The sequence below is a fragment of the Mangifera indica genome, chromosome 20 (genome assembly GCF_011075055.1).
Source record: "Mangifera indica cultivar Alphonso chromosome 20, CATAS_Mindica_2.1, whole genome shotgun sequence".
In the NCBI taxonomy this organism is placed as follows: domain Eukaryota; kingdom Viridiplantae; phylum Streptophyta; class Magnoliopsida; order Sapindales; family Anacardiaceae; genus Mangifera; species Mangifera indica.
In genome coordinates, this window is record NC_058156.1 from 10,879,033 (window position 1) to 10,905,006 (window position 25,974).

The 25,974-nt window shown below is 33.5% G+C and overlaps 4 protein-coding genes and 1 pseudogene across 7 annotated transcripts; 3 read left to right on the forward strand and 2 right to left on the reverse strand.

Annotated features, from left to right (window-relative positions):
• The first annotated feature begins 769 nt into the window (after positions 1–769).
• LOC123204424 lies at positions 770–5,206 on the forward strand. Of its 2 annotated transcripts, XM_044621067.1 has the most exons (7): positions 770–1,136; positions 1,255–1,351; positions 3,215–3,432; positions 3,531–3,771; positions 3,959–4,044; positions 4,440–4,531; positions 4,627–5,206. In XM_044621067.1, exons 2-7 carry the CDS (start codon positions 1,268–1,270, stop codon positions 4,878–4,880), a joined length of 975 nt encoding a protein of 324 aa, XP_044477002.1. In that variant the 5' UTR covers positions 770–1,136; positions 1,255–1,267; the 3' UTR covers positions 4,881–5,206. The 2 variants fall into 2 exon arrangements, with proteins under 2 accessions (XP_044477002.1, XP_044477003.1); XM_044621068.1 differs by having other exon boundaries at positions 771–1,351.
• Positions 5,207–6,046: 840 nt separating this feature from the next.
• LOC123204425 lies at positions 6,047–12,290 on the forward strand. 2 transcript variants are annotated; one of them, XM_044621069.1, is made up of 7 exons: positions 6,047–6,459; positions 7,241–7,464; positions 8,270–8,978; positions 9,327–9,672; positions 9,752–9,846; positions 10,548–10,742; positions 11,354–12,290. In XM_044621069.1, exons 1-7 carry the CDS (start codon positions 6,283–6,285, stop codon positions 11,978–11,980), a joined length of 2,373 nt encoding a protein of 790 aa, XP_044477004.1. In that variant the 5' UTR covers positions 6,047–6,282; the 3' UTR covers positions 11,981–12,290. The 2 variants fall into 2 exon arrangements, with proteins under 2 accessions (XP_044477004.1, XP_044477005.1); XM_044621070.1 differs by having other exon boundaries at positions 9,327–9,651.
• A 530-nt stretch (positions 12,291–12,820) lies between these two features.
• On the reverse strand, positions 12,821–14,831 carry LOC123204879 (annotated as a pseudogene).
• Positions 14,832–15,760: 929 nt separating this feature from the next.
• Positions 15,761–18,717, forward strand: LOC123204007 (sm-like protein LSM8). The gene is made up of 6 exons (XM_044620530.1): positions 15,761–15,915; positions 17,046–17,147; positions 17,782–17,822; positions 17,937–18,011; positions 18,246–18,298; positions 18,441–18,717. Exons 2-6 carry the CDS (start codon positions 17,111–17,113, stop codon positions 18,529–18,531), a joined length of 297 nt encoding a protein of 98 aa, XP_044476465.1. The 5' UTR covers positions 15,761–15,915; positions 17,046–17,110; the 3' UTR covers positions 18,532–18,717.
• A 1,231-nt stretch (positions 18,718–19,948) lies between these two features.
• LOC123204941 (peptidyl-prolyl cis-trans isomerase FKBP43-like) lies at positions 19,949–24,898 on the reverse strand. Of its 2 annotated transcripts, none has more exons than XM_044621759.1 (12): positions 24,746–24,898; positions 24,575–24,648; positions 24,030–24,265; positions 23,641–23,780; positions 22,858–23,263; positions 22,306–22,533; positions 21,730–21,975; positions 21,024–21,300; positions 20,736–20,823; positions 20,601–20,642; positions 20,422–20,470; positions 19,949–20,330 (listed from the first exon to the last, which is right to left on the reverse strand). In XM_044621759.1, exons 1-12 carry the CDS (start codon positions 24,756–24,758, stop codon positions 20,246–20,248), a joined length of 1,884 nt encoding a protein of 627 aa, XP_044477694.1. In that variant the 5' UTR covers positions 24,759–24,898; the 3' UTR covers positions 19,949–20,245. The 2 variants fall into 2 exon arrangements, with proteins under 2 accessions (XP_044477694.1, XP_044477695.1); XM_044621760.1 differs by having other exon boundaries at positions 24,030–24,108; positions 24,746–24,830.
• Between the last annotated feature and the right edge of the window lie 1,076 nt (positions 24,899–25,974).

The window sequence follows — 25,974 nt, forward strand, 5'->3', positions numbered from 1 at the left end:
AAATTAGAATTTTCTAAATAATACATCCTAAAATTTCTTTATCTGTCAAATTAAAATAGAATTATTTAAAGACTTATTAATTAAAATTACATAACCATAAAAACATTAACTTTACATAAAGATTATAAAAAATAATAGAAAACTTGAATTAAAACTCTAATTATATCATAATACTATTTACCAAGTGCAAAATTTACCAAATTACACCTGCGTCACACGTTTACGTAAATTGATAAATAATTTTAAATTATGTTCACATAATTTATTTTAACACAAAAAATAATAACAAACAGAGTTTCTTCTCAATAAAATTATGTATATTTAATTTTAAATATTTAAATAATATATTATTATGTAATTAAATAAATTTAAATTAAAAATAAAATTAAGTCTAATCATATAAATATATTATTATTCATATTATAGATTACATTGTATTTTTTTTCATTATTATAATTATATGAGAATTTTTGTTATTTGATTAAGAGTAATATCTGTATGTAATATACACAAATTAAAATACATATAAAATTATATTATTATATAATTAAATATTATTTTATTTTTATTTAAAATATTAAATTATATAATGATATATTGTTTTTTTTATTTAAATTTGTATTATGCATAATTTTATTTTTTGTGGTGATATATAAGGGAGATTTTTGTATAAATCCAAAATAAATAAATAAATAAACAAATAAAAAGGACACGTGGGCTTAAAGCAAAAGCCCAAACCAAATAATACAAAAAGCGAAAGCTCTGACAGACACTGCCTCCTCTACACGCGGCGAAGCGCACTCTCACGGCTTCGACACCACTCACTCAACTCTTTCGCTGAATTTCGTTTATAAATTTCAAAAAAAAAAAAAATCTTTCTTTTCCCAATCTAAATCCAAATCCGGAAAACCCACTTCCCCAAAATCAAAACCCCTTTTCGTCATTGTAAACAGAGGAAGCGTTAGGAATAGTTGAGTCTGGGTTGGGAATTTTGTTTGTATGGCAAAAAGACAATCCAGCATTTAAGCGGTCTTCTTGTTTTTTCGTCATTGTAATTTAATGTTTGGATATGCTGAGGGATATGCTGAAGGCTTAAATTAAGAATATCGGATCAGATTTTCCTTTTTTGTGTGCCTGTAATTAAGTTTATTTATCTTCTGTTTTTTTGTTCTTTCCATTCTCTCTCAGTCGCTTCTTTGTTATTATATTTCTCATTCTTCTTATTTTCTTTTCAATCCTCACTCCAAAATCAAGATCAAAATCGTCAATGTGGTCCTCCACTGTCCACTCAAATCTCGAGAGTTTCCTCCACTGTATTACGCCCAGTCCTCCGTCGAGACGTCTTCCTCAGGTACGGCGGTTCCTTTCTCTTCTTGTTCAGTTTTGACTTTTTTCTCTTGATTCCTGAAAAAATTCCATGTTCTTCTTATTGATTTTCCTTTTTTTAAAATTATTTTAATGATATTTTATTATTATTATTACTATTATTATTTATATCAATGGATGCTGGCTGCTTGTTTTTCTGGAAGAACAAAAAGTAGAAGAAAGTCAAATGGTTCAGTCCGAAACATTGACAGATTTTGTGGCTAAAGTCATTAAATTTAATCTTAAAACGACACCGTTTTGTAAAAGTCTTAATCCATGTTTTGAAATTAGCTGATTTATTGATATTTATCATTAGATTTAATCCAAAAAAAATCCACTGGTAGATGTTTATCTTAAAGTTCAGAAAATCTAAATCCAATTAATATTATTAATATATATAAATTTATTATATTATTATCAGAATAATTTTAGTTTTTTAGTAAATTTGAGGGATAATTTAACTTGGTGAGGGGTGGGCCCAGTTTAGGTACACAATCGGAAAGAAGAACCAAATATAATATACAGAAGATGCCATGAATATTCTCCAAACTCTATATTAAAATAATAATATTTATTTTTTTATTGGTAAGTTTTTTAGTTGTTATTTCCTTGTTTTAATTGTGCTCAATATTTGACCAATTGGAGTTTGGACCGTTCAGGTGGTAGCCCATATGGGTAACTGTCAGTGACACGTGTATGATGTATAATTAATGAATTTCTTCTGTATTTATGTTAATGGATAAGCTTGAGTTGTGTAAGGATAATATTAATTATTATATACCATTTATAAATATAATTCTGATTACTAAATTTTTGGTAAATTATCAATGGCAATTCACCATTTTAATCTTCTTTAACATTTTCCTTTGGGGCACAATGTTATCATATTTCATTATTCTAATAATAGTGGACCAAAGATGTTATGTGTGAAGAGCTTATACATGTCTAATTATTTATTGAAGTTTTACTTTTAATTAGGGTTTTATTTTTTGGTTATGCCCAAGTGCAGGCATACAAATGAGCCTTACCACACTTGAGTTGCTCATGGATCTATTCGATTATTGTTGAATTGAGCATAACTTGAGTGGCTCGAGTTAAGCTCTCTAGTTGAGTTTAAGTGACTCAAGTTAGCTCAGTTCAAGTTCAATTCTCAAATCGAGTTTGAGCTTGTTAATGATTGGCTTGATGAGCTTGCAAGCCCATTACTTAACTCGAGTAAAATATTAATTAACCTTTAAAAGTTTTAAAACTTTACTTTAATACCTTTAAAATAAAATTTTAATTTTTGCTCTTATACTAAAAAAAATTATTTTTTGACTTTGAATATGAGGTATAAATGATAATAAATATATAAGTTTATGAGTTTAAATGTTATTTTTTAAAATCGAGTTCGAATTGGTCGTTTCCGTCTTGAACTCAAACTCAAGCAAGAACTTTCTTGCTTGACTAGCTCAAGTTTTGCCTTAATGTCATCTAGCCAAACTCAAACAAAGTATTACTTAACTCTGTTTGATTACTCTTCCAGCTAAGTGGATGTGGAAAATGAAATCAGGAAACAATTCTAACCATTGGTTTATCTCTAAACGCATGTTATTGCAGTTAAGACCAGAAACAATGCTTGTTCTGGAAGTTTTAAAAGGATTTCCTTGGGAGAAATATTATTTTGTTTTACATCTACAGGCATTCAAATTACTATAGCTGAGAATATCTAACTCTTGGTATTTGATTCCTGTATATGTATTCCATTGGTCAATAGATGTAGATCTCAATTGCAATTTTTAAATGTTGAAATTGTTTTTTTTTTTTCCCTCTAAAATAAATTGCAAATTGCTTTCTGAAAAATTGGCAGAGCTGTATTCATGAAATAAACAGCCAATGGCAACCACTTGATAAGGATGTAGTTGAATATTTCACATTGGGAGATCTCTGGAATTGCTATGATGAATGGAGTGCATATGGTGCTGGAACATCGGTGGTGTTAGATAGCAGTGAGGATGTTATGCAATTCTATGTTCCTTACCTATCGGCCATTCAGATCTACACTAATAAGCCTGTTGCCACTTCGAGGTTGTCAACAAATCTTTTTCATGTTTCGTGTGCGAAATTCAAGTCTTTTGTTGTTGTTAGTAGCAATTAGACTGAGCATTCCTGTTATCCTAATGTAGGACTCTGAGGGAGGATGCTGATGTTATTGAATTTGAAAGTGATTCTTGGAGTGATGATAGTGGGAGTGATAAGTTATCAAGGTCTCTCAGCGACCACTCTAGCAGGACTTGGGATGCCATTTCTGAGGATTCAAACTTGGACCAGGATGGCTCATGGCCATTGAACAATAAGCTTGGGTACCTTAACTTCCAGTACTTCGAGATGGCTTCTCCTTACTGGAGGGTTCCATTTAAGGAAAAGGTAATTATTGTCCATTTTTATCTTGCTGTCCTTGTTAAAAGAAATAGACAGCTTAGGCTGCTTAGCATTATTGGCTTGTTTACTTGCATAATAAAATAAATTGCCATCTTATCAATCTATACAAATATTAGTGTAGCCTTTTCCTGTGCTGCATAAATTTGATTGTTGAAACAAAATTTTGTTTCAGATAACTGAATTAACTCAAAATAATCCGGGGCTATTGACCCTCAGAAGCGTGGATCTCTCACCTGCTAGTTGGATGGCCGTTGCATGGTAAGCATGCTTTTCTGTTCCTTCACAACTTTATTTTTCAGTTAATCTTTAATATTATAATTTTGTTTTATGTTTCCATTGATAAATGAATTCCACTGATGAAGACTTTATGTTTACGTATATGGTTTGCATGTTCCCTTCCCTCTACTCGACAATGTTCTTAGTTCTTCTGTTTGTCATGAGTAGTGCAATATATGCGTCTTAAAGAAAGCTTCATCTTTGATTATATTGATAAAGGATGATAAGTAGTTGTGAGTGATGTGATGTTATTATTTTCAATTATATTTCAATTGAAGGAGAAGTTCGAATCTCAGTCTTTTCTTTTAGATCATCTGAAATTTATCCACTATATATGTTTTCTTACGGAAGTACTCTTGTATGATTTTCATTCACAGGTATCCTATCTATCATATTCCATCAAAGAAAAATGAGAAGGACTTGTCAACATGCTTCCTCTCTTATCATACGCTATCCTCATCTTTTCAAGGTATTTTTATTTTTTATAATTCAAACTTCAAAGTCTAAATGATTATGTATATATGCATTGTTCATCTTTTTTCTGTCTCTGGTTTGATTCTGCAGATAGTATGGTTGAGCATGACAACAATGGCAACCCAAAAGGCGAAGGTGGCAGAAGAGTTCCCCTTACCCCCTTTGGGCTAGCTTCTTACAAAATGCAAGGAGATATTTGGGTAAACCCAGATGCGTCTGACCAAGAGAAACTAATCGATCTCCATTGCGCAGCAGATTCCTGGTTGAAGCAGCTTAATGTCAACCACCACGACTTCAGCTTTTTCACTCACCACTCTTCTAAATCAGTATGTATGTTTACATGACCTCTTTATCCTATAGCTTTTGTTTAGTCATCACCGGGCAGCCATTGTGTAAGAAACTTCCCCACCGCTTTAGTTTTGAAAGCAAGCATTCGGTAACGTGGAGCATCGATGCAAATGCAAAGCCTTTCATCAATGCAGTTTGTTGAGTTTGTTGTTAAGTTTCTTAGGCATCAACCCTATAATTAGGCCCTTTCCTAACTTTTATAATTTTCCCTTTTGCTTTTATGTTTCGTTAGTTTGTGCAGATGCTTGTGAATTTTCAGTTGTATGGATTCAAAACTAGTTTAATAGAAGCATATGAAGTAAAGACTTCTGCCTTTTGTATATGATAATGCTTCATGTGTAAATTATAGATACTTGTCACAATATGATTGAATGTGCATATATTACATATATATTTTATTTTTGTAGAAATAATGATGATTGGAAATTGGATCTATGGATCATCGAATACTTTTTTTTTGGTTAATCGGAAAATCTCATCCGAATTAGTTGGAGGAATAAATCTTTAAAATATTGTGATTAGATCTATAATTATTATATTAGATAAATTAAAATTTTATAAACGTGCTCAAAATTCAAACTGATTATTGAATACTTGCCTGTCCTTGTTTACCCAGTTACTGTAAATCACACCTAATTGTTGCTAGGATATTTTCCCATCACCCAATTACGTTTCATTGTTCAATCAAATTTCGGGGCAAAATGTCAGCGGTCTTTATAAAAATCTTAAGGGGTTTTTGGAAAAAAAAATTTTGAGAGTTTTTTTTTTTGAAATTTTTAAAAATTTAATAATTTTTGCAATCATTTTAAAATAACAATTTTATTGATTAAAAAACAGAACAGATATATTATGGTATTGATTTTTTAAGAGTTTAAATGATAAATTTTTAAATAAATAAGGGTCTATTAATAATTCAATTTTATATTAAATTTTAAAAACAGTTCATAATTTTAATAAAATAACAAAACAATCATTTCTTAGAAAATTAAATTAAATTTACTACTGAAATTAAATGATGGGTGGTAATCTAGCTTTTTGAAACTTAGAGAGTGGGCATTGGTCGTTAATCAAACTTGGGAGGGAAAATCATTTGGCAGAGTGACATGGCAAAGTAACGGTGTAGACAGAAAGTAGATAAATAACGGCTCCAAAAAACTCCAAATCCCAACCCAACAAAGAATCCAAGACGAAAACGCGGCTTTCCGTTTGCCCTCAATTTCTATACTTGTACTGTAAGTAATTATTTCTTACTCTAATCTTCATTGCCAAAGCATCTGATTCCCTTTCCCACTACCCACAAAGCAGGAGAGGAATTTCATTCCATTTCATTCATGTTTCATCTCCCACAGTAGTAACTGAAGATCAAGATCTCTGTCATCCTCGATTCAGAGATCAGAGATGTTGCCGTTATTTATTGGGTTTTTTCTTGGCGCGATTTTGGTACTGGGTTTGGAAGCTGCGGCGGTTTTTTATCTTATTAATCTACTTACTCAAAAAGCCAGAGCCAAATCTTCTAGCCAGTCTGCTCAAGTTCTTGATTCTCAACAGTCGCTTGATTTTGCTTACAACAAGCAGGTATTGCTTTTGTTTTCTATTTAAATTTTTCCCCCTACTTAATTTAATATTGCTCGTGACGGCGAGGCTATGAATTTTTTGGAAAGTCTTATTTAGTAGAATTAAACAGGGTATCATTTTGGGTTGACAATTACTGGAGAATGTGAGAAAATTAGGAAAATTTACTGAATGTAGTTAGTAATACACCTTTTTCGTGTTTGGTCGAGAGAAAAAACTACCGGAACGGGAAGAATATAAGGAATCCTAAAAGTTGGTAAATAGTCGTAAGAACTAGTGATTTACTTTTCATGTTTGGTTGGAGGGAAAATGAGGGAAAATTAATAGAATTGGAGAGAAAGTAAAGAAATGAGAAAGCTGTTAAGTAGGCTTTAGACTTAGTAATCCACTTTTTCATGTTTGTTTGCTTGGAGAGAAAAATTAGGGAAAAAATTTCAAAAAAGTGGGGAGAGCCTAATGAATCCAGAAAGTTTTCAAGTAGTTTTAAGACTTAGTAATCTTATTTTATATGTTTGATTGGGCAGAAAATTGGAAAAAAGTGAGTAGAAATGGAGGGAACATAATGAACCCAGAAGGTTTTCATTTAGTTATATGACTTAGGAATCCACTTTTTTTGTGTCTGGTAGGAGAGAAAATATGGGGAATTCAGAAAGTTATATAAATATAAGACTTTAGTTATCCATTTATGTTATAAAGGAGAGATCTCTCATTCCTTCTGTGAGATGAGTTGTTTTGGTTATTAATTTGTGTTTTTTATTTGCTAGTTTAATTCTCTGTGTACCAGGGGTTTGTTTGGGTTTTGGAATCGGAGAAACTTCCCAATGATAAGTTACCAAAAGAACCAAAGAGGAAAAAGGATATCTTGGAGGTTTATCCCGTTCGCAAATATGCAAAAATCAAGGATCGAACCCTTCATTTGAAGGAATCTGATGGTTCTCAGACAGCTATTCCGCTCAAAGGTTGTGTAATAGAAGCTGTTTCAGGCTCAACTCTACCCTCAAGAAAATGGTAACATGGTGGTTTGTGAAGTGCTTATTATTTTAGATTATTAGATTTTAATCATCTTTACTCCCCCGTTAATTAGACCAAGGATGAGATTGCCCTTTGTTTTATATCCTAAACATTGTTTGGATTTACACTGAGGATTGATTAATACTATGTTGCTTGGAAAATGTTGCAAGTTTCCTGCTTCCCAAAGTTTTAGGGCTCGGTAGGATACCCAGTTATGATGTCAAGTTTGTTAATGGGTCCTGGGTTATCATAAAGAATAAAAGTAAAGATCATATTACCCATCATAAAATACTGTAATGTATGCCTTTCTAAGTAGTAGTTACAGTCATCATGAATGAACTGTCATCTCTTGATGGCTTCTGGTCTTCAACCAGTTGCAGGTGGCAAGTATAGTTAGAAGATTGTTTTCAATTTCATGGCAAGGGACCTTTGGAGAAATCATTGCAGTGTAACCCAATTTTCTTGTCATTAATAATGTCTGTTAAAGAAGATTTTGTTTCTTTGCCCACTTGAAAATGGTTGCTGGATTTGGAAGTTTCTAAACAATGTCAATTCCTTTTAATTTATTTCTCACAGATACTCATCATTGCAGTTTGAACCATTTTGTATAATACATATTTTGCATGGGGAAGAAGCCAATATTATTAATATTTTCAGTTTTTGCTTTAACATTAATTTTAGGTTATTTTTCTCTTACGCAAATTCTTAACCGGTGTTCAAATAAGTGAGGAATAGTCCTAATTCATCTCTGGATGAAAACTATGATCTTTGTTATGACATGATTAATCCTGTTTTTTTATAGGGCCAAAAGGTTCCCAATAAAAGTTGAAAGCAAGACCTCAACATTATACAATTTGAGCAAAACAATTTACATTTATCTTGAAACTTCCTGGGAAAAGGAGTCATGGTGTAAAGCCTTCCGTCTTGCTGCATGTGATGACAAGAAAAGGCTGGAGTGGTGCACCAGATTGAATGAAGAATTCCATTGTTACCTTACATCCTTAAACACAGGATATCCTTCATTTACGAAACCCTCAATTGGGTTGACTGCTGAGCCATCCTCACTGGGTGCCATTGTTGAGCCAATTGATAGGTCTGGTAGGTTTGATGGTTCTTCATCGAAGGTCCGAATCCTTTGGAAAAAACTTGCCAAAAAGGCTTCAAAGCCTTGTATGGAAAATAAGCCACTTTCTTCAAACTCAGGCCGTGTAGAGAGAAAGGTTTATGATAAATTTCATACTTCCCAAGATTCCGTTTTGGGTGCAAGCTCTGCAAAATCTGGAACAACAAAGGTGCTGAGCAATTCTGGAGAAGAAAATGATGAGCCACTGTCATCAATGTTTCGTCACTTGGCAAGCCAAAGTCAAATTACCGGTTTCTCTGACACAGAAGCTGATGACAAATTTATTACAGATGAGGCAACTCTCTGCTGTAATTTATTAATCTTTCGGCTTTTTTTTGATGCCAAAAGCCATGTGGGAATGAAAAATTCTCTTCAGGCACGAATTCAGGTCTGTTATTTTCCAAAATAAGATCTGTAATGGTTTGTTTGCATGGTTGTTTATAGTTCCTGGAGAGATTTTTTTTCGTATTATGTGACAATTTTGCCAATAAGTTGGTTGACTAGATTATACTCTCAAAGGAATGAAAAACTATTCATCTTCCAATGCTAGGTTTAGCTTTTGTCTTTTTCAAATGATTAATGTTTGGTTGTGTCTATCTGTATATCTATTGCATATTTATTTGTGGAAGTACCAAAATGTTGTGTCATTGATTGTAATAAATTTATTCTGAAGCTTATGCGGCTTTTCTTTGCATTTTAAATGTCAACGTTAATCTGATACTTATCATTGTAACAGAAAACATTGTCAAGTATGAGAACCCCCAGTTACATTGGTGAAATTATCTGTAAGGGAATTGACATTGGGAATATTCCACCTCATATCCATGGTATGAGGGTTCTTCCAATGGACATGCATGAAGTATGGGCATTTGAAGTTGACTTTGAGTATTCTGGTGGAGTGGTACTGAATGTTGAAACAAGACTTGAAGTCCGCGAATTAGATGCAAATTCAGAATCAAGTTCAGTTGGGGATGTTTCTGCAGACCTTCTTGAAGGTTTTGAATATTATGGTAAACAGTTGAATATTTCTGAGAGGAATATTGATGAACAAGTCCAAAAAGGTGAAGAGGATCCTAAACTTGGTTAGTATGAATATGTATTAATAGTCTCAATTCGGAGTTGATGAGTAGAAATTTTCATTTTAACTCTTTTTTGTTACAGATGGCCTGAAAAACAACAATAGCCCTGCATTGGGAGCAACTTCAATGTCAAGGTGGAAGTGTATTCTGAATTCTATAGCCAAACAGGTTTCTCAGGTTTGTAAACAATTTTTTGCTCTTGCATCTGTTTTAATAGACAGCCCCAAATATACCCATACATATATTCTATTCTAATGAAGTTATTTGTTACATTAACTCTCTGTGTGTATGCATATTAATAACCTTAAATGTGCAAACAGTGAAAGAGAAATGGAATAAAGGAAAACAAAAGTATGCCTATAACCTTTTCAGGCAACTTGTTTATATATATTTCTATGGATATATTTTGTAATGGTCTAGTATCTATACAACTGAAAAGTTTATTTCATATGCATTTGAACAAAATAATGTATGTTTGGACTGAGCATATGAAATGACGGTAGAAATTAGTTATTTTGTAAACTAAAATAAAATGTTAACATAGAATCAAAAATCATTACAATAAAACTATGTGTACCCACTTTGGGTACATAAATATGTATACACTTTTGTACGTCATCATATGATTGGATAATTTTTAATTAATAATAAAATGATATCCAATCATTTGATGACACATGTAAGTGTGTACATATTTGTGTATTCAAAATAGGTACGTATAGTATTGCTCTATGAAATTATGTTTTATAAATGGTATTTATTGTTATGATTTGAACATGTGTCTTATCTTGTGGGCTTTCCGGTTTTCAGGTTGATTCAGCTAAATCAATCTCTAAAAGCAAACTTTGTGTCATACTGACTGATTTTTTGCATTGAAGGTGCCACTCTCTTTGTCCATACAAGTTGCATCCCTTCGAGGAACAGTGTGTTTACATATAAAGCCACCACCTTCTGATCAATTATGGTTTGGCTTTACATCCATGCCTGATATAGATTTCAACCTGGAGTCCGGTGTTGGGGATCACAAGATTACTAGTGGACGCATAGCTGATTTTCTGATTAACCGCTTTAAGGTATGTAAATCACTTTTATCACATATTACTATCTGATCTTCATTTAATTTTCTTCTCTGTGAGAATGCACAAGGAAACTCATTCATGTACACATTCAATTTCCCTAATCTTCACCTTCACCTTCACCCTCACCTGCATCCTCGTCCCTTCTTGCCCTTGTTTTGTTTGATTTTTGTGGATGACCCAGCTGCATATGATATATTAAAAAGCAGCTGTGTAGTGAAAAGCAATCTGTAATTTGAAATTTTTTTTCTGATAAAGCAATTACTTATTCTAAACTTTCAGGTAATTATCAGATGTGCATTTCCAGACAATGAAACCATGCTAAACCACCAATTACTAATTCCATTTCTATGGTTATAATCATTTTCTAAAGATTACAGGAGCCATTATCTAAAGGCTAGTAATAGTTATGGGAAAGAAGAAACTGTGGATATATATATCCCCAAGGATTTCTTAAGTAAAGCTTATGATACCCTCTCACAAGTTCTTTTATGTCCAAATGGAAAACAACCAGTTTTATTGAAGTTATTTTTGCTTGAACATATTGATAATAGAATTCAGTTAACAATGGTAAGAAGCTATGGCTGATGTTGATTTCATATGTGCAGATGGGGATCCAGGAAACTATGGTTCTTCCAAACCGTGAAAGTGTATGCATCCCATGGATGTTAGCAGAAAAGGATGACTGGGTCCAAAGGAGTGTTGCTCCATTTATGTGGCTTAATCAAGAAGCCAGTAGCGATCATACCAGTGTATCTGAGTCTTTTGTTTCCCAAAGTGGGGAAGCAAAAACGAAGACGGAAGCTACTAAAGCAACATCAATTGATCACCCAGAGAGCAAGCATCAAAGCCCAAAGAACATAGATTGTGTTCAACAATCACCCACTGTCCCTAAAGTTGTGTCGATGCCTTTAACAGCCTCTGCCATTCCATCTATACCGAATGGTAAGTCTTTACAAGAACTAAAAACTCCTTTGCTGGAGAGTGATGTGACGCAGGAAACAGGCCAACAGAAAAAAGAGGAAATCCCAGACTGTCAATCACCGCCCAGGTCTTTGCTCCTGCTAGAAAAAAAAAGTAGTGCAGTTGAAGAGGATGATTCAAGGCCAAAGAAAGGAGGGAGAAAGGCAAGGATGCTTGATCTTGGGAAGAAGATGGGGGAGAAATTTGAAGAGAAAAGGCGACACATCGAGGAAAAGAGTAGGCACATTGTTGAGAAGATGAGAGGGCCGTGAAAACAGTGGGCAAAACCTATTTTGTTGGAAACAGAAATGAAGGCATCAGAATTAGTGCGTTGATGTTCTGTGCTATTCACTTCAGATGCTTGGAATCCCTTTAATACAGGATTTATGAAGTAACTCTTGCTTGCAGACCAAGAATCCATGCGTTCAGATATCACGGGGGGGTGGGGGTCAGGGATTACAGTTTACAGTAAAATGTATTGATACCTAGATACTCTACAAATCCTTGTTTACAATGTGAAAGTAAAGACATTGTTCTTAGAGTACTGGTTAATGAATGCCAACTGGCATTTTTTCACGTAAAGAACTTCATTAACATCTTAATTTTGTCTAAGCTAGTTATAACGCTATTCTTTCGAATTTTGTCGATATGAGATTTGTCTAACGACATTATATTCACTTCCTTAAGAGACTTAGTGTAGGATTGTCCTATCATCTCTTTTGTGTTTTGTCCATTAAAATTCGCTTATAAGTGTTATATTCATCTTCATACGAGATTCAATATTTTTGTTAAGGTTTATCCAACCATATCTCTTGTGTTTTATTAGTGTAAAATTTACCTAAAAATTTTATATTATTTGTAATATCATGGTTCAAAAACCCTCCTACTATCAAGATATACCAAAGCTTTTTTGTCAGTTAAAGATTAAAAATTCACATGTTATTAAACTAATCTTTAATTCTATTCCCATGTACATATTTAACACCTGTTCTTCATTGATGAAAAATTTGCTAGAGTTTTGCAATAATATTATAAATAAAAGATGGATTTATATAGCATAATATGATTTGTGTGTTAATCTATGTCAATCAGAGCAAACTGAAAGGAAAGAGTAAATAAAAAAAGAGTCTGGAGCTTTTATTTTTATTGCCATCACATGGGATAACAATTGCTCAAAGTGGACGGACTCAAAAGCTACAGACCCAAGAGATAAAAGTATAGAGAAAGAAGACACAAGGCAATCCAGATTACAGACAAAGATTAAAGCAAAACAGAGCATTCATGAGCAAAAGTTACAATACAAAAACTAATAATCTTCAGGAGCCAAGGGCTGGTGAGTGTGATGTGGTGGGGGCTCTGTTGGCATCACCATGTACTCATAGATGAGTGCTGCTATCCCTGACCCAATCAAAGGAGAAACCCAGTAGATCCAGCGGTTTTTCCATCTCCACCCAACCAGTGCTCGGCCAAATGCTCTTGCTGGGTTCATGGCTGCTCCATCAAATTGACATTTGCTCCATAAATGAAGCCAATGGCCAGAGGGCCAATAATCCCCAAGCTTCCCCTCTTGGGATCAATTGCTGTTGCATAGAACGTGTACATCAAACCAAATGTCAATACAATTTCCAGCACAAGCCCAGGTCCCTTTCCAACCCCTGATATCACCCAAAATCCCACTGGTCTCTGCCAAATAACAAACCAATTAAAGTTATTAGACAATGGTGAATCAATGTAACATCTTGATCAAATATTCAGATAGGTTAAATTATTGGACCAAAAATGTTATAAATAGTATTATAACCATTTCATGTGTTCTTTTGAGTGATAGTAAATTAAACCTCAGTAAGAATGTTCAATTTTGTAAAGAGGGTGAATTTGACACTTTTAGATAAATCTCACGTCAACAAAGCAATGGGGAGATGTTAGGTTTGTATGCATATCTTACATCGCTTGAGAACGCTAAAATATAACTGGTTAAATTGTCAATAAGTTTTTTAAACTGTCAAGTTGTATTTTAGGTTGCAAAGTATAAAAACAAACCATCCCACCACTTTGAATTATGTGTTCAAAATAGATAACATTTTAACAATCGGTCAACTATAAAACCAAGGATGTTTCAAGCAAACAATGAAGTTTAACAGAAGGGACTCCATATAATTTACCATGCCATTGGTGACAAGTCTCAACAAGACAGTTCCAACAACAGCAGCCAGAAGCTGAGCAATCCAGTAATAAATGGCACGGAGGACAGAGATTCTTCCACCAAGAAGAGCACCAAAGGTAACAGCAGGATTCACATGGCCACCTTAGATGTTGATGTTCGCTGACACGGTGGCGAACAGCGCCAACGCGTGTGCTAGTGCTATTGCTACCAGATCAGAAGGCGTTGGTGTTGCACCCTTGTAAGCCTTGGCCGCAAATCAACACAAAACATAAGCAGATAATATTCACCGTAACTAAGCACCATATGCTTGCATGCATATGCATGTGTGACACTTAGATAAATCTCGTATTAGCAAAAGTCTATAAGCTCCTTAGAGGTGTTTTGGATTGCAAAAACAAAAACAAAATCATCATTGTAGACTCTATATCAAAAATAAACAATATCTTGGCATGGTTTTTGGGTTGCAAAACAAAAAATAAAACTATAATAGAATGTGAATCCAAAATGGATAAAATCTTAACAATAAACCCACCTAGGGATGAGTGATAGTGGGACAAACCTCACTAGACAAATTCCACATCAGTTTGCAGCATCCTTCAAAAGTTTCACCATTTTCATACTTTCAAGTCTGGATTTTACCTAGGCTGCACATTTGTATATGCGTGTACATATAAGGATATATCAAGATGGAGAGTTAAACATGTCTACACACCTAGAGCTAGGATAGCCTTCGCCGGCAAAGACAAGGATGAGAGTGGAGATGAATTCAGCTAAGGTGGCTCTGCCGGTATCCGGGTTAACCGCCTCATCAGCTCTCCCAAGCGCATATCTACGAGGTGGCATGGTGGCCGGCGACTACCAGCAACGGTGCCGGAGATCTCTAGTCTTTGAAGGTAATATATTATACTACTGCTGCTGTTGCAGAATAATGCTGAAGCTTCTGGTGTAAAAATGCTTTGATTTGGAAGTTCGAATGTTTTTGCATGAACATGAAGTGGAAGTGTGATGGCCTAAATTGGCCAAAGAAGGGTTGGAGGTTTGTGGGACACTTGGGGACCTTTGATGCACGAAGGTTGACACGTTGGTGTATGTGTTCTGGTTTTGTTTCTCCAACTGGATTTGCTTCCCCGGTGTGGTGTGTCTCCATTCATCTCTATCTTGTTTTCTTCTCCATTTCAATCTGCTTCTTTCTTTCTGCTGAAGTCATGGAATTGATTGTTTTGGCTAATGGTCTGAGTTCATTCATTCTTGAATGCAAAACTTCCTCAATAACCATACAATAAATCTATCTGTTATGAGTATTTGATACACCGGTGACATCTAATTATCGAATCGAGTGATTTTAAATTTAATATAAAATAATATTTTATCAATATAGTTTAATATATGGTTATGATTGAATTCAGTTAAATAAACTATTATTTAAATTAAATTTAATTCGATTATATATATGTGAAACCTGAATGATGCATTGGAGAGTTGTATGTTAGAGATCAAGCTCAAGATTTTGAAAAAAGAATGACAAATTCAAGCTTGCTTAAAAAAATTATAGTTAAATTTCATAATTTATATTTATTAATTACTCTTATATTTAAAATCAAATAAATGAATTAGATTTTAACGATTAAAGTATAAGATTTTAAAATTTTAAAAATTTATCAATATTATATAAAAATCACAAGCTTACGAATTCACCAATCCAAATAATAATAAATTTGAACTCGATTTGTTTGCTATTTTTTTGCAAGGTTGACCTTTCCATCCATAGAGATTTCATGCTTACAATCTTAGCCTGATCCAGCCCATGATAGGTTTCGGGTCCTGCTAAAAACCGCCCGACAATTTACACCTCTACTTCTTTGGGAGCTGAGTGATAATTTTAAACTATGGGGGTTTTTTTCACCAGCAGAATTACCCCAAAAGGAAACAGTAAAACGACACGTGCAATGCGTAGAGACGAAGAGGAAAGGAGGGTTTTTTACTCGAGACTAGAGGGACATTTCTTCTCTTCTGAGCTCCCAGCTCCCAGCCTACGCTCTTTCTGTAAGCTTTCTTATTCATCGACGTCGTTTTTAGCTTTTTAGGGTTTTAATCAACAAGTTCCTACTTGCGTACTTTTAATGATTTTGTATTTTTTCAATATCATATGATCTTGTGTGTGCCGTTTGGTATAGGCAATGCGTTTCATTTGCTTTAGTACTGGCTCGGTAATGCTACCGGTGACGTTTCTGATTATTGTAGGTTACTGAAATAATGGTGTACTTCAATGTTGTTTTCGTAGTATAAAACCTGTTGAGTTAGGAATTGTTACTGGGATTTGGTATCCCAGTACCTTACATCTCCCCGTTTCCTAAAATTTGATACTGTTATTGCTTTGTTGTTGCACTACTTGTTTTTTGATACCAAGTTTGGGAGAACCACAACCCCCCACCAAAAGCTCGGTATAGGTCTAGCTGGATGCTAGCTGCCTGCTTGACCTAGGCAAACACTGTATTGTCAAGCTCACCATCCATCTCATAAGATGGGCAAACACTATCATAGTGGGATCACTACCCACATCTCATAACTGCAACTGGAAGACATGATGAGAACTTTGATACCAAATGATACAAACCTTAGGAGAACCATATTTTAAAAGCTAGTTTTTGAGATTGTATATTTAAAGTCATATAAATCTTATATCAAAAGCTCATACTTTTCTATATGGAATCAAAGTTTTATACTTTTCGCTTGGGATCGATATAGTTTTGGACTTCCAATGAATCCAATTTTGTGTTGAGTTGTTGAAGTGTGGATTCAAATCCGGATTCAAAATTAAGGCAGACTTTACAGAAAAGTAAAATAATGCCACCTTATACTTTGGTGGTGAGCATTTTGGTGTTCCCTATCTGTTGTAACACTTTTAATGAAACTCATTAGTATCAAAAGATTTTATATTATCCATTTGAGATTAAGACTAGACTTATGGTTTATGTACTAATTTTATTCATTGGAAGTATTCCTGCCGATGATTATAGTTAACAGGTTTCTTGAATTATTTATTTTTGGTTGGATATATTTCTTTCTGGTTCTCCTTTCTGCAGCCCTTTGCAATGAGTGTTTGGTAACTAGATTGTTGTTATATATCTAATCTGCATTCTTTTTTCCTTATATGTAAAATTTATTTTATGCAGGAATAATTGCTTGTCAACCCATCTTGCCAAGTGTTTTCTGATTCAGGGGTTTGGGAAGTGGCACAATGTCAAGTGGCCCTGGACTTGAGTCTCTTGTAGATCGTATGAATTCTTTATTATCCCTTGTTATTGCTGATTTCTTTCTTTTATGCTATTTATAAGCACAGGAATATATGACCTAAGTCTTGAAGAGTTGATGTTTCTAAAATTACTATTGGTAATTAATTCCGGGGAATATTGATCTTGAGGGAAATCTTTTTTTTTAGGACAATTTTAGAATAGTGTTTATCAATAATGTCACTCTAATTGATTTTTAATCTTTGAAAGTATATTAATAAATTAATAGAGTTGCTGTGGGAGAGTGTATTGTGATTAAATAACAGTTCAAATCATATGGAAATTGTTAGATTGCTCGTTTAGTATGGTAGTATTTGCAATAGAGTGATATATTAAGAATAGTTGGATAAGTAATTTGCCTCATGAGTTTTGACAAAGTACAAGTGTTCTTGGCTTGTCAATGCACCTTATTAGAGACTTAAATCTTTTGGATGTCTAGTGGCCCTTTTCTTGAGGTGGTTTAAGGTCCCCAAATGCCTTTTAAAATCCCTTGTTTTAGGTAAAAGTAATTACAATTCTAGATTTGCTTCCCAGTGCTTCATCCCATACTTCTGGGTATTTCATTGGGGCTAATTAAATTCACTCTCACTTATTCATTAACGATTTCCTTTCTGTACAGAGACAATATCAGTCATCACAAATGATGGACGCAACATAGTGGTAGGTAACAACATTTGTCCAGTAATCTGTATGATATACGGAATATTAGTTTTATATATCTTGATCTGGTTTCTGATATAAATTATTTACATTATTCTTTTCAAATATCTGTAGGGAATTTTGAAAGGATTTGACCAGGCTACTAATATAATCCTTGATGAATCTCACGAGCGTGTTTACTCTACTAAGGTTTGCATTCTTATCTCCATGAGGTTCCTTTTATCATTGGTTTCCTTTTCTCTTGGTGCCTTGTTAATTGGAGGAAAATTTGGTTTTAATTTTTTGTATACATTTAGGACTCTGGATTTTCTGTTGCTTCCTCCTGTAAACTGAGCAGCGATAATTATTTATTGTTCTTGTAGCCTAACATTAAATAGATAAATAAATAACAGAAGAAGTTTCTCACGTATTCTGATATTGCAGGAAGGTGTTCAGCAACTTGTGTTAGGATTGTACATAATAAGGGGCGACAACATGTAATGTTTTGTTCTTCCTTTCAAATATTTTACTTCTTTCAAGTATTTACAATTTGGTGGCCATGAAGAGCTCATCTGTTCACATATAACTTTCGGTATATTCAATGAGTAGTTATATATTCTTATTGTGTGACTTTCACAGAAGCATTGTTGGAGAACTTGATGAAGAACTGGATTCTAATCTCGACTTGTCAAATTTGAGGGCACACCCCCTCAAACCTGTCATCCATTAGTGGACCATCGAAGCTATAGAGCTCTTTTTCACCCAACCCTGGTAAAAATCACATGTCAGGAGTATGATTACAAAAATCACATTAGATTACTATGGAAGAGTTCTTTTCTGTGTTAATTGTTTTCTATAATGGACTGATGTTCGTAGACCGTCACAATATCTAATCTATACTGAATCATTTGGTGATTGTGCTTGTGTTAGATTTGGAATATTCACTTTTATGGTGTAGAATCTGTCCTTTACTTGTTATAAGGAGTCAGTGATTGAGTCTCCCTATGCTGTCAAGCTTAGTGGCAAAACATTATTGATAAAATCTAAATTACACAAAAGGTTGCAAATAGGGGTGGATTTGAGCTGAACCCAAATAAGGGTAAGCTCAACCTCTGCTCGAATCCAGAATTGTCATTTCAAGATCAAGTTTAGATTGTTCAAATTATGGAAAAAGAGAATTGTTTGAATCTAGAAATTTGTCAAAAAAGAAGAATTTTCAAAGATGAAGAATCACTGGCAAATTTAGTTGAAAACGATTTGAATGCAAACAATTCATATTGAATCGACCCCTAGTTGGAAAGTAAGGTATATGTATATTCAAGTTATTTACTAATATTATTGGTTTGGTTTATGCAATAGGATTGGAATCTTAGAAATTTTTTTTTTCCAATCGTTGGTTAGATCGGCTTAATAACGGTATTGGAACAATAGAACATTGTCGCCTAGTGTGATTGTGCAAGATTGTGAAAGGTCAATGCATTTTTTGTTCGTTCATTAAAACAAAATAAGAAATGGATAACAATATAGATCAGTATGTATAGAGGAATTTTTTGGGATCCCATAAAGCCGAAATTATTAGGATGTGTCGACAATGGATTCTTCAAAACGTTAATCACATTTGTTAAAAGCGATGTTCCAAAATCATTGGTGATTAGAGATGGTAGTGAGTTGTGCATGAGCAGATCGGGTTAAGGTCAACTACAATATAAGCCAAATCAATCCGCAAAAATTATAAAGTTCGCAGCACAACCCAGGCCCTGTACAAGTCTTCGTCGGCCTTTGATGGATTGACTTGTATATAATTTATATAATATCAACAAGTCTTATCTCACGCCAAATTGTGTCAAAATAAAGGGGTTTGAATCCTGTCACGGGTTGATTCAACCACCTTGATATATTTATTGGTGACCCATGTCATTAGTAATTACTTAAAAGAAATGGAAATACAACACTTAGATTCAAGCATAAATATTATGGATTCGAGCAAAATTAGTTCAACTTGAACGTTTATTGTTCTGCAACTAGGGTCATTTGCCTTTATAATGACAGTATTCACCCTTCAATTATATTGTTCACCCATTTATCCTATTTACAATTTTTTTAATGTAATTATATACTAACTCAAATGAGCTTGTAACTGGTGATCATAGAATTAAGGGGAGCGCAAGTTGACTATGGGCTTGGCTCCACTTAGATAAGTATACTTGAACATACACAAATATGGATACAAATTTTTTGTACATAACTATTGTGAGTGGGAACGGTACTCAAATCAGAACTATTCTTTTCAACGTGTCTTGAAGCCAAATTAAACAACTATAACAAGCATTAACAGAAACCAAGCTTTCTCAGGACAAAAAAATTATGGGTAGGGAGTATGCACTGGAAATCAAAATTCAACCCCACAATAGTATATGGATAGTATCACAGGCGATGAAGCAAAATCATTTATGGACTTTAACCAATTGCACATCAAACACCAGAGCCGCGTTTGGTGGAACATTCTTACCATCTCCTTCTGTTCCATAACTGCATCAGAAATAAGATATGTCATGAATGAAACTAACATAAAAAATGAATCAGAAAGGGACGCATTTTAGAAGAGCCAGCAATCACATACCCCATTGATGGTGGTATATGAATCCTTCGTTTCTCACCAACTCGCATACCTGATAACACAAATCATTTTATTGATAAGTTCCAGAAGAAATAGTGACAAAATGTTTAAAAGTTATAACCAAGCTACATGAACATTCAATCAGACAAAAGGAGGGAAGAACCGGTCTTCATATTATATACCTTCAAGACCAACATTGAAACCATCCAAAACATCTTTCCCACCTGTGATTACAAACATACTAAAAAGTATAAGTCATAAATATAAATAAATTATCATATCTTTGCAAAATAAGGTTTCATCTAATAAGATACCACCTAAGCGAAACTTAAACGGAGTGCCATCAAGACTGGAATCAAACACTTGTCCACTCTCCTTTAACTTCCCAGTGTAAAGTACACTGATCTGCAACCGAAGAAAGGTTATTCCAAGTGACAATTAGTTTCTTTAATAAATTTCTTTTATTTGTTACAGAAGAAAGTTTATAAAAAATTATTATTTCTTGGCTAAGCGCTAAGCCCAAGAAGAAAGAATAAATTTCAAGTATATGTTGAAATAACAAAATCATCATTTAATTAATTAAGCACAGATTCAAGAGGACTTACCCTTTTCCCTGCAGTGGCAACTTTACCATCTGATTTTCCCTTTCCTAGCTCCTCAATTACCACTCCACTAGACAAGGTCCTCAGCTGAGATAACTTGCTATCTGAACTCTTTTCAGTATCCGTAACTAATCCACTCTTTTCATCCATAGGTAGCAGAGTTGTTTCCATATTCATAATCTTTCCATCCTCACTGGCTTTCCTTTTCTTCTTTTTCTTTTTCTTTTTCTTCTCCTCAGATTGATGTTCACCAGCTGATTGAACATCATTGTCAAAAATCCTGCATTTAATGTGCAGAGAAAAAATTCTGTAAATACAAAGTTAATGAAAATACAAAGAAAAATGTTATTGTATAAAAGGGTGGCATAAAAGACCAGCAAGTATATCAAATCAAAATATTCGTATGCATCAGTGAATTGAAGTAAAATGTGAATTTTTTTAGACAAGAAACTAAAAGTTTTGAATTATAGTAAAAGATCTATTGAGATACAGTCAAAGATCAGATGTCCATGAAGAATAAAAGAAAGCAGGGGGTAAATAATTCTACACAAAGTACAGATAATAATTATACCTCATTTGAACCAAAAAACCCCATAAATAAACCCTTCCTAATTCTACACAAAAGATATAAAATAATTGTACTCCCATGTGACTGAACTTGTACAAGTAAAACTACAAATGAATCTGAAAAGAAACCAAGAATGCTCACTTATCATTGGCTTTTTTCTCATTTTGCTCATTTCTCACGGCCAGATCCCGGTCCATGCTGTTGGGCTTCACCTCATCTTGCAGGGCACTATCCTCTATGATAACATTGGTATGGAAATTACTGTTGGCTTCAAACCTTTTCTCTGCATGATCTTTCCTCTTCCTCTTCTTTGGCTTTGTATCACTTTCAGGAACTGTCTGGGTAGAAGGTTGCATGGAATCAGGTGGCAGATCAGCAGCGTTGCTCCTAGATTACATCAGAAAAGTTGAAGAAAACAAGAGTTGGTAAACAGGTTTAATTTCATGATTAAAAGCTTTGCAAAGAGGACATATATATATATATAGAGGGAGAGAGAGAGGGAGAGAGAGAGAGAGAGAGAGAGATTATAGTCTTTTCTGTACCCTTGTTAAGAAAACCATTATCAAAATCCAGAACTTCAGGTTTCACTCAAAGTGAACTTTAAAAGTGTTTAGTTCAAATTACTCCTTTTTTTAATACATTTTTTCACAATGGTCACATAAATGAAGAATTCTAGAACACGAGAACAAATCTTACGAAAGAGGGATGAATACTTACTCATAATTAGAAGTCTTTTCATTTTCTTCATTTCTCACAGACAAATTTTGAACCATTTTTTCAGCTTCTGCATCATTTTGCTGGGCTTTATCCTTGGCAAGGATATTACAGCAACCATCTGTATTAATATTTCCTTCCTTAGACCGTGCTTTGTTTTTCTTCTTTGGCTTTGCACCATTTTCAGGGGTCGCCTCAACAGCAGGCAGCACAGAATCACCAGAGTTAGGCCTGGTTGAGTAAATTAACAAATTGAAGTGAAAGATTGTTTAAGGAAAAGTATAATCATTAAGACTGTACACACATGCAGACAAACAATGGGAAATGTTGACATAAGCATCAACATAGCCTCTTTTAGGTGTGTTAATATTACATGTGTGAATCCACATTAATTTCCTTCTCCAGCATGGAGAGCTAAGCTTTTACAAGTGAAAAAAAATCAACAACATGGCCTGTTGTAGAACCACAAAACTATAGCTCGCAGCATGAACCTAGTATAATTCATAGATGGGACGAGTTAATTACCCACCAAGTACCAGTTATGCTGACTCTCACCTTTTGGACTCAACATTGTCAACAGCATCAACTTTTCTTTCCATTATAGTAAAACAAGGCTCTTCATCCTTGGCATCACTGTTGATTGTCTCACAGCTTTTATTGTCAGGTTTTTCTTCTGCTTCAAATTTTCCATTCTTAGTAGCAGGATTGTTATCACCATTTCTCTCAACATTTTTTTCTTCAGCTTCCAATTTTCCTCTCCTTATAGCAGGACTACCCTTGCAAAGAGAGGAAATTGGCAACATCTCTTCACTTTCATTGTCCAGTGCTGTTGTACCATTAGCACTCATATGTTCTTGAGCGCCAACATCATCATCAGTCTCACTCAATTGGTACTTCTTCTTAAGTCGTCTATGGCTGTCCTTCACATTAGGTTTTCTATTGTCTGGTGTCTCCTCAAATTCTTGAAATAAAAGCATAATGATTAATAGTGAACACCTTCAGATAAATGTAGCTCAGACTAGTATATGAAAATATACTAGGTTAAAAAATATCAACTCACTGGAAAAACAATTACTTCAATATGTTCAGTTTTGTCCAATCTCACTAATTATTTTTTTCTATTTTCTGTAAGATTGCAAGGGCAACTAGAATTCAAAAAAATTATCACTTGAAGTACCATCTCCAGATGATAAGAAAATTTGAAACTAAATCATAATATAATAATGTATCACTAAGAAACAAAATATAGTGAAGAACTATTCTCAACAGTAAAGCTTTGAAGCGGATACATTGAGTCAATGGAAAAACTCAAAGAAGTAGATGTTATGCTAAACAAACCTTTATCATCGGAAAGAGGAGAGGGTGGAAAGAGTTTTGGATCGCTATCATCAATAAAACTATCATCATACTTATCTTCATCACTATTGCCCATAGATCTTTCTGTTTCAGTGTTGGCAATATCTTCTCCAAATGATTCTCTAGCAAATTATAGTAAAGGAAGAATAGAGACAACACCATGGCAAGAGTTTAAAAGAAAAATCAACACTGATAAATTTCTTTTAATATAATCTGCAATTGGTTTCCTAGAAAAATCAAAATCAAGGAAAAGAGTGAAAACTTAGGTCTCCTAAAACTATAAGTCATCTATAATAGACTTGATTGAAGTTTATGGACTCAATGCATTAAAGAGATGTAATGTTATAAGGCTAAAAGAATTAAAAGGATACGATTCATCATTAAGATTATAGTGCCGACCACCACTAGCCAAAAAGTAACCCGTCAGATGAACACTTTGAGGGCCAATAACTGAAAACACAACTTCATTAGCCTCCTGAAATTCCAAATTCAATTGACAAGACTCTGCTTTCTCAGGAAACAAAGAGCATAGGAAAACAGGACTCTTGTTTCCCACATTACACTGAACTACACTTTTCTTAGTGGCAGTACCAGTCCCAAGAGTTGCCTGAGCATAACATCCGTGCACCGTTATTAACCATATGAATAAAACAAAACCCATTTCACATTAAATTTCATAGCCACCGATGTTAAAATGGAACTAGAAAACAATCGAATACCTAAGATAAACCTAAGGGCAAAAACTCAGTTGGTAAATCTTTTCAAATTTCTCATTTAAGAACATAAAGCCGCCAACAATATAACGTAAACCCATATCAAAAAACGAAAATAATGCGAATCGTCACATATATCGGATTAGAAAGTGAAATGAATTCTTTTTCTTTTTCTTCTGAAGGGTTTAGTTGGTGAAATTTACCTGGGAAATGTGAAGTCTATCTCTTGCACTGTCAGCTATATGAGTGAAAGGTTTTCCGGGTTTCACTTCAACTCCTGCAACAATTCAAATAAATCATGATGTAATTGTTTAACAAGTACAATCAATGCAAAAACCACATGAAAATGAAAGGAAGGAAGCGAGAAATCTAACCCCAGAAAGCCATGGAAGTAAAAGAAGAGAAATCTCCTAAACCCAGATATTCCAATAACAATAAAACCCTGTTTGAATGATTTCAACAGTTACTAAAAACCTCGGCGGTTGACGGTGATGCTGATATTAATTTTATAGTTCAATTTTCACCGAGCGGCATGTCAAACATGGCGCAACTCGGAGCCGTCCAATAATTATTAGCAAATTCATTGGGGTCTAGAAAGTTTTGAAGTTTACGAATACACGCTTCATCCTTCAATGGACTCTACTAACTTGAGTTTGGATCGAATAAAAAATGATTTGGCTTGATTTAACACGAATCCATAGCTCGTATTCATGACTCTTTGATAAAACAATATTGTTTTACTCAATATAAGATAAAATAACATTATTTTAATAATTCATTAATATAATACAGATTAAGATATGAATTAAATTTAAACTAAATTGAATTATTCTAGACTCGTAAGTTAGACTAAATTAAACTCACTCTAACTAAAGTTTATTTTGATTTTAAAAACGAGTCAACCCTTTCAATTAGAATTTGAGTTAAACAAATTTGAGAATCAAATTGTATTGAACTGACTTTTGAAACTAAGTCAATTTGATTCAAGTTCACCACTAAATAAGGTGTCAATCTCAAGTTGAACTTGAGATAAACTAAAATTTTACTTTGAATTTAACTTTTTTTAAACAAAAGAAAGATTTAAGTTTAAACTTGCTCAAATTACATCAATCCCTTGTATCAATATCTAATCCACACATGTTAGATATGTGTATATGTAAACATATATAATATTTTACACATACACTTTGTTGCTAAAATTTAAATGGGATAAAATTGTTATATATATATATATATATATATATATATATATATATATATATATATATATATATATATGATGTAGTTTTATTATAATTTATTTTAGAAACACTATTTTGACCCATTAGTTTTTAAACATTGTGGAGACACCTCTAAACTATACTTTCTAGCATTCAAAGAGAAATTTAAAAGGCCGAAGGACTTATTCCCACTAAAGTTTGCTGCATTTTTAAATTGATATCTATTAAATATTAAAATCCTAAACACTCGCTTGTAAATTTTTAAAATTAATAAAACCAGATAACATTATTTATTTTCTCTCTAAGTTTAGAAAACTAACAATTTTCTCCCAAGATTAAACTTTAAAATGTCATATTTTTTCCCCTAGGGTTTTTTTTTCTTT

Bases quoted from the DNA above. Each gene is read 5' to 3' on its own strand.
- LOC123204425 (XM_044621069.1), top strand. From the start codon at position 6,283: ATGTTGCCGTTATTTATTGGGTTTTTTCTTGGCGCGATTTTGGTACTG. The intron at 9,673-9,751 runs GTTAGTATGAAT...TTTTTGTTACAG, and splicing joins TGAAGAGGATCCTAAACTTG to ATGGCCTGAAAAACAACAAT. The intron at 9,847-10,547 runs GTTTGTAAACAA...TTTGCATTGAAG, and splicing joins TAGCCAAACAGGTTTCTCAG to GTGCCACTCTCTTTGTCCAT.
- LOC123204941 (XM_044621759.1), bottom strand. The intron at 23,264-23,640 runs GTTTGTTTAGCA...TTTTATTTCAAG, and splicing joins TCCTCTTTCCGATGATAAAG to AATTTGAGGAGACACCAGAC. The intron at 22,534-22,857 runs GTGAGAGTCAGC...TTACTCAACCAG, and splicing joins GACAATGTTGAGTCCAAAAG to GCCTAACTCTGGTGATTCTG.
- LOC123204007 (XM_044620530.1), top strand. From the start codon at position 17,111: ATGTCAAGTGGCCCTGGACTTGAGTCTCTTGTAGATC. The intron at 17,148-17,781 runs GTATGAATTCTT...CTTTCTGTACAG, and splicing joins ACTTGAGTCTCTTGTAGATC to AGACAATATCAGTCATCACA. The intron at 17,823-17,936 runs GTAGGTAACAAC...AAATATCTGTAG, and splicing joins ATGATGGACGCAACATAGTG to GGAATTTTGAAAGGATTTGA.
- LOC123204424 (XM_044621067.1), top strand. From the start codon at position 1,268: ATGTGGTCCTCCACTGTCCACTCAAATCTCGAGAGTTTCCTCCACTGT. The intron at 1,352-3,214 runs GTACGGCGGTTC...AAAAATTGGCAG, and splicing joins CGTCGAGACGTCTTCCTCAG to AGCTGTATTCATGAAATAAA. The intron at 4,045-4,439 runs GTAAGCATGCTT...TTTCATTCACAG, and splicing joins AGTTGGATGGCCGTTGCATG to GTATCCTATCTATCATATTC.